The 16,992-nt window shown below is 35.7% G+C and overlaps 1 protein-coding gene across 1 annotated transcript in view; it reads left to right on the top strand.

The window, feature by feature from the left end:
* The window catches only part of NME7 (NME/NM23 family member 7), a 242,285-nt gene that overhangs the window by 114,062 nt on the left and 111,231 nt on the right, over positions 1-16,992 (top strand). Inside the window, exons 9-10 of the mRNA XM_030937211.1 lie at positions 982-1,050; positions 5,364-5,465. Of these exons, the coding sequence (XP_030793071.1) occupies positions 982-1,050; positions 5,364-5,465 (171 nt within the window). The remainder of the gene's footprint in view (positions 1-981; positions 1,051-5,363; positions 5,466-16,992) is intronic.

The following is a 16,992-nucleotide window of genomic DNA, read 5'->3' as shown; positions in this document are numbered from 1 at the left end:
CTTCTGTTAGTATTTTGTTGCATTTAACAAAACATATGTGAATGTAGGATAAAACACTGAAATCCAACAGAATTTCCTCCCTATAGTCGTAATGTTGTCTATAAAAATAAATCCTCACAGCTTAAATTATTGTCCGTATAGGCAGAAATTTCTCAGTGGGTCTTCAATCCTGGCAACAATAAACAAGCAAAATGGAGGGAAAATAAAATTGGGAATTCTGAGGCTATTTTTTTAAAAAAATAAGGTCTTAGTTTTTGAGAACCTTAGAATTTAACGAAATTTTATTCCTAACTAAATTTAAATTCAGCCTTGATAAGAATAAGTCCTTCTAGACTTACTTTGTAAGCATATTCTTACTCATAATTCTTTTTGAAGAGTAGCAGGAAGTCCACATGACTTGTATAAGTGCTTTGTCACGAACCAGACTAACTAGGGATTTTTCCGAATGCTTGGGAGGAAAATAGTATTGTTTTCTGTCTCCTCTAAAAGTCTGAACTATTTTTCTTTAGTAATATTTCTTTCTTGTGCCACTAATCTATCAATAGTGCAATTAATATTGCATATAAATCTTCTTTTGTATCAAGAATGAGATTTTATTCAGAGAGAGGTGTAGTGTAGTAAGTAAAAGTATGATCAATGGTGTTAGACTGCTTGAGATAGGATGCCAGTTCGAGGAGGTTGTATGACCCCTCTGAGTCTTAATAGTCTCATCTGTAAGGTGGAGCTATTAATACTACCTATGCAGTAAGGTGGTTGTGAGGGCTAAATGAAATGATGCACGTACAGAACCTAGAATGATGCTGTTATCCATTGTTATTCTTGATGAGCTGATCTTTAATAACACTTTTTCTTCAAAGAGTAATCTATGTAAAGTGTACATTTTAGAGTAAAGAAGATATTACAAGTATTAAGTGCTAAGTGCGGCTCATTTATTTTCTGTTGGTTGGTTTATGGTTTGTTTTGTTTTATTTTTTGATATAGTTCAATATGGATCGGGTTAATGTTGAAGAATTCTATGAAGTTTATAAAGGAGTAGTGACCGAATATCATGTAAGTATAAAAGTAAATGTAAAATATTTGTACTGTTAAATAAAAAGTATAGGATTCAGTGTTTTGGACTAAGCTCCTATCTAGGTCCCAAGTGGCCAGACTAAAAATCAATACAGAGTCATTCATACTAAAATTGTCAACAACCTAAATTGTTATCTGACCTTCTGAGAAATCAGGAGAGAGCAAGCCAAATTTCCCAAACAGGCTAATTTCATTTGATATAATAATGAAGTTTTCTCTGCCTTTCATCCATATGACAAAAAGTAACCTGAGGTAACCTGATGTTAACCAGTCAGTTATTTCCACATTACTTTCTTCAAACTATATACCTTTCATATCTCCCAAAATTCATTGCAACCAGCCTGCAGCTTCCTAAACTCAATTCTCTTCTTTCTTCTTCCTACTCTGTGGAGTCAGACACTAGGTTCATCTCCTAAATCCTGTAATTATGTGACCATCGACAATTTATTTACCTTCTTTAAACCTTGATTAACCCATTTATAAAATGGGAATAATACTATTACCCACCTTATGAGATTGTTGTGAGAATTAAATTAAATATATTATGTAAAACAGTCTCATATAATAAAAGTACTCAGTAAATATTACCTGCCATTATTGTTGTTTTTATTATTATTTAGTGTACTTAATTCTTTGGTAGTAGAATCCATGTTGATCATTTACACCTATATTTTCTGCTTTAACATGTACAGTCATAAAAAGATAATTCCTATCTCATACTGTTACTGTTATCCACTTATTATATATATTGAGTATCTGCTATATGCCAAATAATCAGTGATGAACAAAAAACATACTGCCTGCATTTATGGAACTTATGCTCTGGGGAGGATAGACATTAAATCAAATGATCCTACACATAGCTACCTAAGGACAGCAGTCAAAAGACTGTCAAGGAAACAAAAAGATTCTTTTTTTGTTTAAAAAATGTGTGACTTAATTAAAAACTAGGGTGACTTAAAAATTCTGAGTCAGTTTTTGAAGGAACATGTTATGCTGTTGACAAAGTTCTTTAACATGTTATTTTCCTTTTCATTTTATACATTTTGATCAGCCTTGTATGTCTATTTTCAATGGTATCTGTAATCAACACTGAAAGAGAATGAGTGAGAGAGGGAGACATAAAAATAAAAAAGGGAGGAGGGAGAGAGAGAGAAAAAGAAGAAAGAAAGAAACAAAGGAAAGAAAGGAAGGAGAGGGAAAAGAAGGAAACAAGGAAGGGAGGGAGAAAAGCAGACAAAATTTACTTTTCTGTTTTTGGGAAACTTGTTCATGCCTTCTGCTCCTCCTGAAAATTTGGCTCTTGACATTTATGTGTAGGCAGTACTTCAATATCATGAGACAGAAAATTAGACTCAATATAATTATCCATAAAAAATCAATTACATATGACCTTTGTGAAATAGCAAAATGACTTTGGGGGATACACTCAGGAACTCTAATGAGTAGAGTTATGAGTACCATATAAATTATGAAATCCTTTTCCTCCTCTTTTTGCTTCTGTAGTTTATATTAGGTAAGATGACTGCTTTTGGATCACTATTCAAATATATTCTGTAATAAATTATTTTACTTTGGTGTTGTGTATGATAAACCCTCCAAAGTCATGAAAATGGCGTACATGACCCTACATGGTCTGGCCTCATCTCTTACTGCTTTCCCATAGTCTCACTCAGCTCCTAGCCTCTAAGCTGATCTTCATATATCCCTACTGTACTTCTGCCTCAAAGTCTTTATATCTATTTTCACTTCTGCCTGAAGTATTCTTTGCTATTCAAGAGGGTGAAAAAAAAATATTTTTTGAGTGTTCTAGACACTGTGACAGGCATTTTTCTTTGATCATGTTTTTCATTATACCATTTTATATAGAGAGCTAAGAATCTTAAAACAGTATACTTCTGTTTTTCCCCTGTTATTCTGTGTGCTGTTGTTCCCATACATTTTACGTCTATATATGCTATAAATCCAACGATACACTGCTAATATTTTTGCTTTGAACAATTATCTTTGAAAGCAACTAAAAATAGAAAAATTAGCCAGGTGTGGTGGTAGGCGCCTGTAGTCCCAGCTACTTTTGAGGCTGAGGCACAAGAATAGCCTGAACCTGGGAGGCTGAGGTTGCGGTGAGCCAAGATTGCCCCGCCGTGCTCCAGCTGGGCAACAGAGCAAAACTGTGTCTCAAAAAAAAAAAAAAAAAAAAAAAAAAAGTGAAAAGAAAGAAAAGAAAAAGAAAAAGAAACCTACTAAAAAAAGCATTTTATGTTTATACTTGACATGTTTACTGTTGCTTTTCATAGATTTATATTTTTGTCTGGTATTTTTTTCCTTCTGCCTAAAGAACTTCCTTTAATATTTCTTATGATGAAATGCTTCTGATGGTGAATTGTCTCAGGTCTTTTTTGTCTTAAAACGTCTTCCTTTTTTCTTTATTTTTGAAAAATATTTTCTCACCTGGGTATAGAATACAGATTTACATTTTTTGGTCATCATTGTTGTCATCCTTATCTTTTTCCCACTGTTATATAATATCCTTCTCCCCCGCACCCCCGCCCAACCCCCTGGCTGCTTAAAAGGCTTTTTGTTTTTGTTTTTACCTAATTTTATTGTGATGCATCCTAGTGTACTTCTGTTTGCATTTATTATCCTTGTCTTCTGTTGGATCTATAGGTTTATGGGTTTCAGCAAATTTGGAAAGATTATAGCACTTATTTTTAAAAATATATTTTATGTTGATCACCTTCTCTTCTGAGATTCTAATTACACATATAATAGACAGCTTGACATGGTTGCACAGCAGGGCTTTTTTCTTCTTCTTCATTTTTCTTTCCCTCTATGCTTATTTTTGAATAGTTTCTATTGAATGTCTGCAAATTTATTGCTCTTCTGCGATGTCTTATCCTGTTCACCCCATTCAGTGTATTTTTAAATTTAGATGTCTTAGATTATATCTCTAGAAGTTCTATTTGGATCTTTTAAATATTTTTTATTTTCTGCTCATCATGTTCATATTTCCTTGTATAATTTGATAATGTGGAACTTATAATAGCTGTTTTAATATCCTTATGTTATTATGTCATTTAATTGCTGGGTCTATTTATTGAGTTTTCTTCTGGTAATTGTTAGTATTTTCCTACGTATTTGCCTGCCTGGTAATTTTTTATTCGATGCTGCATATTGTAAAATTTACAGTGTTACATAGTAGATTTGTAAAGAGTGTTCAATTTTGGCCTGGCACTTAGTTAAATCACTTGGAATCAATTTGAAACTTTTGAGTCTTGCTTTTTATCTTTGTAGGATGGGTATAGGGCGTCTTATAATCTAGGGCTAATTTAGGTCAACTACTATGGTGCAGTACCCTTCTGAGGACTCTCCCTGATGCTCCATGTATCATATAAAAAGGCCTTTCGCTCTGACTGGTAGAGACATAAACTCCTCTCAGCTGTGTGCTGTCTCTGAGTTGTTTGGTCTACTTTGAGGCAATTCTTTCCCCAGCCTCAAGTAGTTTCCTCTACACATGTGACAGATTAGTAGCCAAAGACTCATGGGAACTCCTCTGCAGTTCCTGTAGCTTATTCTCTGCATATTCCCCTCATCTCTCCAGTATTCTTCCCTGAAAATAAGAGCTACATTGGCCTCCCCGAAGTCCAATCTTTGTCTTTTCAACTCAGAGAACGTTGAGCTCTGTTATGTTTCCTCTGCCTGGTCTACTGGTCTGGAAACTGCCTCTAGACAGTAAGACAGAGCAATTCTACAGCTCACCTCATCTGTTTCCATACTTTCAGGGGTCATAGACCTGTGCTGCCCATCACCCACTGTATGAAAACTATTGTTTCATATATTTTGTCTAGTTTCTAGATGTTTAATATGGTAGAATAAATCTGGTCCTATTATTTTCGTGTTGCTAGAATGCGTTATGATTCTTAAAAGGTTTTTTAGGATAAAACATTTGAAATTTATATATATATATATATTTAGTAATGTGAATTCAACAACATTGTATTCAAGAAGGCCTTTGCAAGGAAGATTTACTAGAAGATCATTCCAAATAATGAAAGTGTTGGATAATAAAACATTACACTAAAATGTGATAGGAATGGAGAAGAGAGAGCATATATAAAAAATATTCTTCAAGGAAAAATGGACAGAATTTGGGAACTGCTTGATGTGTGGGATATAAGTGGGGGAGAAGTCACAGATGACTTTAAGGACATTAGTGGAACAGTGTCACAATTAAAACAGGAGAGTTAAAAATTGTTAAAATTCTTTTCATTCTTTTATATTAAATTTCATAGGACATGGTGACAGAAATGTATTCTGGCCCTTGCGTAGCAATGGAGATTCAACAGAATAATGCTACAAAGACATTTAGAGAATTTTGTGGACCTGCTGATCCTGTAAGTTATTGTTTAAAATATTAGCCTAGTTTGTGTTATCTATTCACTATTTTAACAGGTTTATAATTTTTCGTTTGTTCCTTTAAGTAAATAATATAAAAGTGAATATAATATACAAAGTTTTAATTCAAAATGGCACTTTACAAAATTCATTTTTACATAACATTCGAAGAAAGATAATTTTTTTTTTTGTTAACTTAGTGACAATATAGAATAGGCGGAAGCATTTACTATGGCATTTTCTTTTTTTCTTTCTTCTTGCTAAATTGTCCAGGTAAATACGTTTTGCAAGCTTCATAATAGAAAGTATCTAAGGTGCTATATATCCTTTGACATGGGGGGCCATAAAGAAAGCTCTTATAATACAGTGGCAGCATACCAATACATAAGTAAATATGGTCAATGGGACTTATATGAAATTTGGTGTTCACTAGTATACCTTTCAATTTGCTTTGGGTTTTCTTCCTAAAGCAAACTACTTTTTCTTGGACATTTGACAGTGTGTGTGTGTGTGTGTGTGTGTGTGTGTGTATGTGTATGTGTGTATAGGTGTGGGGAGGGTGACAAGTAGGAGTACCATTAGAACACTGTGATAAAGCTCTATGCAAATATTAGAAACTGGTTAGGATTGTGGGAAGCATTACTGATTTAAACACTAACTTTTATTTAAATGTACTGTTTCCTGTATTTTACTATTATTTATAAGTAGTTTATTGAAGATGAGCAGCCAATTCAATTTAATTTTATTCAGGACATTATTTATTTATTTATTTTTAATTTTTTTTTTTTTTTTCCAGACAGAGTCTCACTCTGTTGCCCAGGCTGGAGTGCAGTGGTGCAATCTCGGCTCACTGCAGCCTCTACCTCCCAGGCTCTAGTGATTCTCCTGCCTCAGCCTTCTGAGTAGCTGGGACTACAGGTGTGTGCCACCATGCCTGGCTAAGTTTTTGTATTTTTAGTAGAGACGGGGTTTCATCCTGTTGGCCAGGCTGGTCTTGAACTCCTGACCTCAGGTAATCAGCCCGTCTCAGCCTCCCAAAGTGTTGAGATTACTGGCATGAGTTGCCGTGCCCGGCCATTTATTGAACACCCTTAGATGTAAGACAATAAATCTACAGCCTCTATCAAGAAATCATCTTGTGTGAAAGTGCTGCTAGATTAAGCCCAGTAGGGGAGAACAATACTCCTGTTTTCAGTGTTCTGAAAGTGTGCATATATATATTCATTCAGTAAATGTTCTTTGAATAAATACCTAGAAAAAAATGGGAATCAGCATTCTTTTTTCTTTTTGGGACTCTTCTTTCTATGATCATGAATCTGCTCACTCCCCAGCTCCTCCCCAGTGACCCCATCCTTTATCATTCCTTGCTCTGTAAGTGATCTAAAAATCTAAAAGATCTTTTAGAACACTTACAGTGCCACATACAAATAAGGATATTGTTATTTTAGTAAAATTCAAATGTTGGATTGTGTAGCAATGAAGCAGTTAATATGACCTGAAAGTAGTTAAGAAAACTTAAAGGAAGAGAGATATAAACAGGTGTTTGAAAGACAAATTAGGGCACAAAGAGAATGGGAAAAGATCTAAAGCATGTATAAAAACACCAATGAAGGAATTTGCAAACTTACTATGGTATATAGTAAGAATATTTTCTTGACTTCGGTGGGAAATACATAGCTGGAAGCACAAGGAAATACATTTTCTTAGATAGAGGAAATATGGTAGAGAACTCTGGTAGAGATGGGTATGATTTTAGCCTTAGAAGGCAGGATAAAAATTATAATTCTATTTAATTTGAATCCCATATCATAGGAAATTGGAATTCCTTGTATGCAGCTTAATTTTGACTATACTGAATTGTTACTTTGATGCAACTAGATCAAACTAAATTGGAAGAGATTAAAGACAGAGGCTCTAGAAATAGAAAGAGATGGACCTGATGACATCAATAGAGAAAGTTGGGAGGACCTCCTTTATATCTTTTTGGGGAGAAGGAATAGATACTTAAATAATACATGTGGTTGTGATAGAGTAATGATTACAGGGTGACTCTGTTGCAGAGGACATTGAGAGAAATTGGTAATGATGCTGTTTATTGAAAATTAATCATAAGAAATTAGGAAGGGATTGATTTTTGGCTAGATGAGTAAAGGTAACTCAGTTTTTGCCATTTTTGACATTTTAAATTTCTGATTTCTGTTTGATGGGCAAGAGGGTTTTTTGTACTTTTTTTTAAGGTAAGTAAAACTGTGAGTGATCAGCTTGATCCAACAGGAGTAAATTAAAGAGACAAAAACTGAAACAAAAAAGGAAAGAAATAAGATGATTCATTATTTTGTTCTCTCATTTATTCAATAAATATTTATTGAGCCCATGTCAGTATTTGTGAATACAAAGATAGAAGCCCAGGCTGGGCATGGTGGCACACACCTGTAATCCCAGCATTTTGGGAGGGTAAGGTAGGAGGGTTGCTTGAGGCCAGGAGTTGGAGACCAGCCTGGGCAATATAGTGAGACCCTATCGCTATAAAATTACATATATATATGTGTGTGTGTGTATGCACACATAATTATATATGTATTTTTCTATATTTTTGTTGTATATATTATGTAATAAAGTTGTATATACTATAAGCCTCAAAGATCTTAGCCTGTGAGTAAACAACTGTAAGTGGCTAATTTCCATGCAGTATGGCAATTGCATTGTTAGATATTTGCAGGTACTGTGGGAATCCAGACTTATAGCACTTAGCCTGGGAATGTGTGAAACAATGGTTTGAATGTGTCCCCCAAAAGTTCATGTGTTGGAAACTTCATCCCCATATGTATATATTGATGGTATTTGGAAGTGAGGCCTTTGAGAGGTAATAGGATTAGATAAGGTCATCATGGTGAGGCCCCCATGGTGAGACTAATGGCTTTATGAGAAGAGGAAGAGAGACCTGAGCTGACATGCACACTCTTGCCCTATCGCCATGTGATATCATTCATCATGTTATGACACAGTAAGGCCTTCACCAAATGCTAGTGCCATGCTCTCAGACCTTCCAGCCTCCAGAACTTACAGTTATTTCTTACAGAAATAACTTTTAAAAAATATTTTCAAATGCCCTCACCCAGCAGAAATACATTTATTTTCTCCATAAATTGCCAGTCTCAGATATTGTAGCAAAAGAAAATGGACTAAGATATGTGACAAAGGTCAGGGGAAACATGGCTTCTGAGCTGAATTGTAAGGAATTAGAACTTGGCTTAGTGATGAAGGTGGGAAATGATATGGTTAAAGTTTTGAATGCCTAAAACAGCAACACTTTGGGGCTACAACAAGCTCTTTATTACTGCTGGAACTAATGTTCAGTGCAAGGAATAATAAAGGACGGGGTCATTGGGGAGGAGCTGGGGAGTGAGCAGGTTCATGATCATACAAAGAAGAGTCCTGAAAAGAAAAAAAAAATGCTGATTCCCATTTTTTTTCTAGGTATTTATTCAAGGAACATTTACTGAGTGAATAGTATGTGCAAGGCTCACTCCTAGGTCCTGTTGCTAGGGCATAATAAAGGTGACTAGGACATGTTATATTTCCTTAAGGACCTCGTAACCTCATGATAGCTCAATCTTGAAACTCTTTCAGGGCCCTGTCTCATTAAGCATGGATGGCATTACTCTATTATGTTTTTTTGGTTCATTTTAGTTGTTTATAAGTTCCTCATAGCATTATGGAAAGTTGCACCACAGGGATTTTAAAATTTGGAACTGATTTTACATGTAAAATGTTAACAGTGGTTGTCCTTAGGAGGTGGAAATATGATAATGTTTCAGTTCTGCTTTCCTATATTTTGCAAAATTTCTTTGAAGTCTTATATGACTTTTATAATAAGAAAAATGCTTTTTATCTTGAAACCTGAAAGTTAATGAACTTTTGAATGAGGAGGCATATACTTATAAGAACTAATTCTCTTGTGTCTCAGACTCCTGAGTTATATTCTGTTTCCAAGTGGAGATCCAGGGTGTCAGGCAGGACTGTATGCCTTTGATGGGTGTTTTCAAATCAGAAGAAATACTTTAGTAGTTTTAATAAAATATAATGTGTGGACTGATAAGACTGCATTTCTATAATTTATTTAAAATATCTGCTTAAAGCCCTGCAGTGGCTCCCTATTACCTTCCATAGAAAGGCTTTCAAAGTCCTCCATGAAACAGCCATTCCTACTTCTAGCCTCATTTCTTGCTGCATTTTGTGCCTTTCCTCTGTCCTCTGCATTTGCACTTTACCGTCCACTAATATCAAACTGGGCCGGGCAGGGTGGTTCCACCGGTAATCCCAGCACTTTGGAAGGCCAAGGCAGGTGATTCACTTGAGGTCAGGAGTTCGAGATTAGCCTGGCCAACATGGCGAAACCCCATCTCCGCTAAAAATATAAAAATTAGCCAGGCATGGTGGTGGGTGCCTGTAATCCTAGCTCCTCAGGAGGCAAAAGCAGGAGAATCGCTTGAACCCGGAAAGTGGAGGTTGCAGTGAGCTGAGATTACACCACTGCACTCCAGCTTGGATGAGAAAGTTACTCTGTCTGTCTAAAAAAAAAAAATTATACATATGTATATCAAACTGTTTATTCTTCCTTAATAAACCAGTGTCTTTCTTCATTCTTTCCTCTGTTTCTGTATCCTCTTATTATCTTATTGACAGAGATACTTCCTCTCTCTCAGCTATTGAAACTTTGCCCAAGCATCTGGGAATTCAATATTGGCCCCACCACCCTCAGATAGAATGGCTACTTCCTCTTTGGTGGCCTCATTTTACCCTATATATATTATGTTTATATCACCTGTTAAATTTTACTGTATTTATTTATTTACCATCTGTCTAATCCCTAAAATTGTGGCCTAAGATAATGTTTAATTCATCTGAGTATTTCTAGCATGTAGCAGAGTACCTAGAATGTGAAAAGCACTTGATAAATAGTTGATGGTGGAACAAATGAATGGAAGAATATGTCTAGAGTCATGTACTGGACAAATGAATGGACTTTTTGAAACAGAATATGGTCCTATTAAAAAACAAAAAAAGAGTCCAGGATTTCCCCCAGACTTTTGAACTTGCCTTGTTTTCACCACTCATATTGTAGTATGGCATGATATGTAAAATATTACAGATCTGTTAAATATATATGTATAAATGTGTATATATGGGTATATATGTATATATTCATATATCTGTATTCATATATACAGATATATGAATATCGAAAATCTATTAAACAGGAAATCTAAGAAGAGGAGAGCATCCACAGCTGAGAACAGCTTAGCGTAAGATGAGGATGGTTCAGACTTGGAAAGAGAACCTGGTTATGGGGTTTTAGAGCCAAGGTGGGGTAAGCATGGTTTCCCTGTAGAAGAAATGGCCTGGCATAGGATGCCTGATCTTATGCACAGAGAGGAGTGCCTGTGATCCTGGGGAGCAGCCTGGCATGGGGAGTCAGAACCTGAGTGAGGTGAAGAGAGCATTCACATGTGGAGGCAGCCCAGTGCCAGATGGCCATTGATACAGAAGGGAGATCTGGCCTGGTATGTCAGAGCCTGATTGGCATGACCAAGACATCTGGGTGAGAGGCATCGTCTGGGTGCCTGCGTGAGATGAGAAGAGCATCTTCATGGGGAATAGGTGATGACAGATATGGAAGATTGGTTATATGTGGTAGAATTGATCAAATAACTAAATAAATTAAAGACAGTAGGAGCCAGATTTCTCTGAGGAGAGATACACAAATACAGAAAATGAGACAACTGCAATGAACTTTGTGTTCGAATTGGAATTGGAGATATGATATGAAGTCATGGCTTTCAATATACACAGATTAAATGTAGAAATAAAAGATATAAATGTGTGTATGTGTACACACTCAGAAAAATACATCTATATATATGTATGCAAGTGTTCCCATACACATATTCCATAGCAAAGAACATACCTAGTTTCCAGATCTTGACCTCTAAATAGCATTCTTCACTCTAGAAAATGAAGATCCTCAGAGAAATGAAATGGCAAATTCCAGAACTGGGGGAAGGAAAATACAATATGATCTTGGAAAATCTTATTATGCCAGAGTAATGGTGACATGTCAATAGGACACAGAAGCCAACTTGAAGGGGTTCCATTACTTGAATCGAAACCAATTTTAGCATCAAAGTAAATAATGATAGCAACACATTATAATCTGTTCACTGTTACTAAAATAGGAAATCAAGAATTTAGACAAATAGTAATTAATTAATTAACCGAAATTTTGTTTAAAATAGGATATACATAGTTTCAAAATCCCTTCCCACAAAAGATTTACTAATTACAATAAAACCCCTTAATATTATAGTTAATAATGTTAACATAGGCTGGCAGGCAGTAAGAAATATTAAAAAAAAGTGATCAAAATAAATATTATAGATTGGAGGAAAATCAAATCATGTACCACAAGATAGGATGAAATAAAAAGAATATAACATGATTTGTTATATTTAGAAATATGAAGGTCATATTTATCTTTAGAAATAATCTTTAGAAATATGAAGGTCACAAAGCTGAAGAAAGACTGAGGAACTGTTTGGGACTGCAAACCACTGAAGAGACATGGTAACTAAATGCAGCATGTGATTCCAAGTCAGGATTCATTGGCCGTAAAGGACATTATTGAGATAATTAGTGAGACCTCGCCGGGGTCTAAGTATGAAGACTGTATCGTGGTTATATAGGAGGCTGTACTTATTGGTAAGAAATATAAACTAAAATATTTGGAGGTAATGGAGCATCAGGTTAGCAACTTATTTTTGAATGATTCATAGCAAAAACAAATTATCTGTAGTCTATTAGTAACTTTTCTATTAATTTACAATTCTTTCCAAATAAAGCTTAAAATGTAAAGCTTTTACAACTTCAAAATAAGTAAATAAACAAAATGTCATTGTCTGTGAAGTCAAGGCCAGCTCCACTGAAAATGTGAAAGAAATAGATTATATTGCTTGGCTCCTTCCTCTCCTTGCCATAGTCCTGGGATCTCAGCCCTGGGTTCCTCTACTTTCTTAACAGAACAAAGTCTCTAAGCAGGTCTGGTCAATTTGGTCACACTGAGACACAAATTACTATTCAGAATCAATATATTACCATTCCCTTGGGATTTTCCTTTTCCTTTACTTTTTAAACAGATTATTTTTATTTTAAAAGAAGTTTTCAGCTTTGGAATTTTAGGTTCCAGGAAGCTAAGAAAAGAGAAGCTGACTTACAAGACTTCATAGTTGCCCTTCAATCCCTCATGTATTCATAAATGTTTGAGTGCCTAACTGTGTGCCAGGCAGTATTCTAGGCACCAAGGACACACCAGTGAACAAAACAAATGAGAAAGTGAGAGAGACAGAGAGAGAAAATCTTCTCAATGGGCACCAAGCTTACATTCTAGTTGGAGACAGATAATAAACAAATAAAAAAATAGAATATGTAGTATTTCGTATGATGAAAAATGAAGAAAGGAAGCGACCTGAGTTAAGGAAGTGTAGATAGGATTTGATTATATGGTGGAGTCATCAGAGAAGGTCTCACTAAGAAAGTGATATTTAAGAAAAGATTCAGCCAGGCACAGTGGCTCATGCTTGTAATCCCAGCACTTTGGAAGGCTGAGGCGAGAGGATTGTTTGAGGCCAGGAGTTCAAGACTAGCCTGGTCAATACAGCAAGACCCTATCTCTATTTAAAAATAATAAAAAACAAACAAACAAACAACAACAACAAACCAGACTAGGCAACAAGGTAAAACCTCGTCTCTACAAAAAATACAAAAGTTGCCAGGCATGGTGGCGCATGTCTGTAATAGGTCAAGGCTGCAGTGAGCCATGATCGCACCACTGAACTCCAGCCTGACTGACAGAGTGAGACCCTGTCTCAAAAAAATTTTGTGTGTATGTGCATGTGTGTTCAAGTTTATATGTATATAAATATATGTAAATATATTTATATATTCTACTGGCACATATACTACGTGGCACACAATATATATGTATACAAATATATTTCCATATATTTGTATACCTATAAAGACTTGAATACATATAAATATATGTAAACATATATACATATATTTATATACATATAAAGCTCTTGTAAAAGCCAGCCATGCTGATTTCTCACTGAAGAGCATCCTAGGCAGAAGGAACAGCCAGTGCACATGCCTTGGGAGAGGAGCTTGCTTGAGGTAATCTAGGAACACCATGTAATGAGCAAGGTAGAAGATAAGGTCAGAGAGATGAGGGACAGAGCAGACCTCATAGGCTCTCATAATGGCTTTAGTTTTTACTCTAACTGGGGCTATAAGTTATTGAAGAGTTTGGAGAGTAGAGTGACATAATTTGACTTTAAAAAGAATCATTGTTGCCGGGCGCGGTGGCTCAAGCCTGTAATCCCAGCACTTTGGGAGGCCGAGACGGGCGAATCACGAGGTCAGGAGATCGAGACCATCCTGGCTAACATGGTGAAACCCCGTCTCTACTAAAAAAATACAAAAAACTAGCCGGGCGAAGTGGCGGGCGCCTGTAGTCCCAGCTACTTGGGAGGCTGAGGCAGGAGAATGGCGTGAACTCGGGAGGCGGAGCTTGCAGTGAGCTGAGATCCGGCCACTGCACTCCAGCCGGGGCGACAGAGCGAGACTCTGTCTCAAAAAAAAAAAAAAAAAAAAAAAAAAGAATCATTGTTACTAGTGTATTGAGAATAGTCTAAAGACAAGACAAGAGTGGAAGTTATAATCCAGGTACAAGATGATGGTTAGTTGGACCAGGATGGTGGTAGTTGACATGGTGAGAAATAGTCGTGTGTTTATCTTTTTTACTTTTTATCTCAAGTGGATGAGTAGATGAAGGTTAAATTGATGAAATAGTTAAAGAGAAATGGAAGAATCCTTAGTTCTATGGGGTAGAAATGGAATAAAACAGAATTCTCTCTACTCTGTTATGATTTTATCTCACTCTATTGATGAAAAAATGGAAGGTGAATTCATATTCCTGCCTGTCAATTTAGTACATAACAACACTTAGAGAAGGCGTTTATACCTAACCAGAGATAACAGGCATATCCACAGATTAACATGTGCCAGGCATTTCTATTACTAGTTTGTAGTAAGAGAAACATTTTTCTTAGATAATCAACTTCATTTATTTTATAAGCATTTTGATAACTTTAGCAAATGTAAAAATAATTAAAAATACACTTTCAGGAAAGTATTAAGTGGTTTAAATGCACTTTAACATAAGAAAATTGAAAGTAATCCAAGTACAGTGAGTATATATAAAAATACTATGTGTTAGTAATTTATTTTATTTTAAGTGATTTGCATGCAATAACTGGTAATACCTATTAAGTGATTCAGTGATTAAAAAATAATCCTGGAGAAAATAATCATGTGTTTAATGAAGAAACATTTGTCTAACAGAGAAAAGGAAAGAAAACCCTCTTCTCAATGTCATATATTAGTTGGAGTGACCAACACCGTTCCCAATTTGGCCAGGATTGTCACAGGTTTCACACTGAAAGACCAGCATCCTGAGAAATCCCTCAATCCCAGGGAAAGTGGGGTGGTTGATCACTCTAAATAATTTACCTTTTAATTGTATACCTCTTAAAATTGAACTGTAATGAAGTTTATTTATATTCACTTAGAATTTTTAAATAGATGTTATGTTAAATTATAAAAGCTTAGAAGTACAGTTAAACTACTTCCACCCACATCCACAAAAGGTCAATTAGATTTATTTTTTAATTAACTTTTCATTTGCTTTCTAAGTTATCCTTTCATTGGAATTATTTAGAGGTAGGGGTATTAAGTACAGGCCCATTTTTCAAAACAACCTATGGGGTTGAAAGCTAAAGTATAGAGGTTGGGGAAAACATGCGTACCTGAAATGTAAGTCCAGATTTAAACTCGTGATTTGTGAAAATCTTTCATGAAGGAGGTAAACCAAAATGATAAGAATGGAACACATTTCAGATTAGGAGATTTAGAGTAAATATTTATTTATTCATTTATTTCAACGGTCATTATCTATGCATATTTAGGCATTTATTAAAGACTTGCTATGAACCTGATACCATGTTTATTTATTGGAGATTCAAAGATGAGTTGAGACCTTTAAGAAGCTCTCAGTATACTGGGAGAATCAGGCAAATAAATTGCAATAATGTATTGTAGACTGGATACAGTGACACATACCTGTAGTCCCAGCTACTTCAGATGCTGAGGTGTAAGGATCATGTGAGCTCAGGAGCTCGAGACTAGCCTGGACAACACAGTGAGATCCTATCTCAAATCATAATAATTATAATAAGATATGATAAAGGTTATCTTAGTGAGAAGTACAGGATGCTCAGGAAATACAGCCATCCTCTGGTATCTTGGGGACTTGGTTCCAGGAGCCCCTCACACACCAAAATCTGAGCATACTTAAGTCCCTTATGTAAAATGGTATAGTATTTGCATGTAGTCTATTCACATCCATTTTACTATTACTACCTAATACAATGCCTACACATCACTTAATTTGTGTGGATTCAATGTAGTACTTAGCACATGGCAAATTCAAGTTTGCTTTTTGGAACTCTGTACAATTTTTTATTTTTCTAAATATTTTTGATCCACGGTTGGTTGACTTTGCAGATGCAGAACTCATGGATATGGAGGCTGACTGTACTCCAAAAGAACCCAACCCAGTCTGCATTGGGTGGAGAGGAGATGGGGCAAGGCCTAGGGAATAGGCTATTCAGAAAAGGCTTCCCTGAGGAAACGATGCCTGGAGCTATAATTTAAAGAAGTTAAATTTGGCTTGGTGAAGAAGGAAAATTCCAAAGAAATGAAGAGCTCCTACTAATGGGAAATTATAGCTCCTCCCATCTGTCTTCAAGTTTCGCTAAGGAAAGTCTAGATCTTTGACTAGAAGCTTCACCCTTGTAGGAGAAAAAGTTGTATTTAAGGTCCAGGGCACTTAAGGATGGAGTTGCTTTCAAAAGAGATATCTCACATCATCTGAAATCTTAGTCTCTTATTTTTGTTAGTGGAATTAATGATAAATCCTATTATCCCATTAGATTACTTCTAATGGGAAAGGGTATTCTCTGCAAAGATTTTTCCTCTTTCCCAGAGCTAGTGTGTATGAAGACTTTTGGCAGGCTGCATTGATTGGCATTGGGGTATAGTAAAAAAGAAAAAAAAAAAATTCAAAATTGGAAAAAATTTTAAAATGCCTTAACAGGAAATACTAGTATTTTTTCTTTGCTTTGCTTTATTTTCATTGTTGTTGTTGGTATTTTGAGACAGGGTTTTGCTCTATCATCCAGGCTGGAGTGCAGCCTGTGGCAGCCAGTGGCAGCCTGGTGGCAGCCAGTGGCAGCCTGGATCTCCCCATCTCAAGCAATCCTCCCACCTCAGCATCCCGAGTAGCTGGGACTATAGGCATGTGCTACATGCCTGGCTAATTTTTAAAATATTTTGTAGAGAGGAGGT

Source organism: Rhinopithecus roxellana, chromosome 8 (assembly GCF_007565055.1).
Source record: "Rhinopithecus roxellana isolate Shanxi Qingling chromosome 8, ASM756505v1, whole genome shotgun sequence".
NCBI classification, from domain to species: Eukaryota; Metazoa; Chordata; class Mammalia; order Primates; family Cercopithecidae; genus Rhinopithecus; species Rhinopithecus roxellana.
The sequence above is the reverse complement of the archived record's forward strand: the minus strand, read 5'-3'. Positions and strand labels throughout refer to the sequence as shown.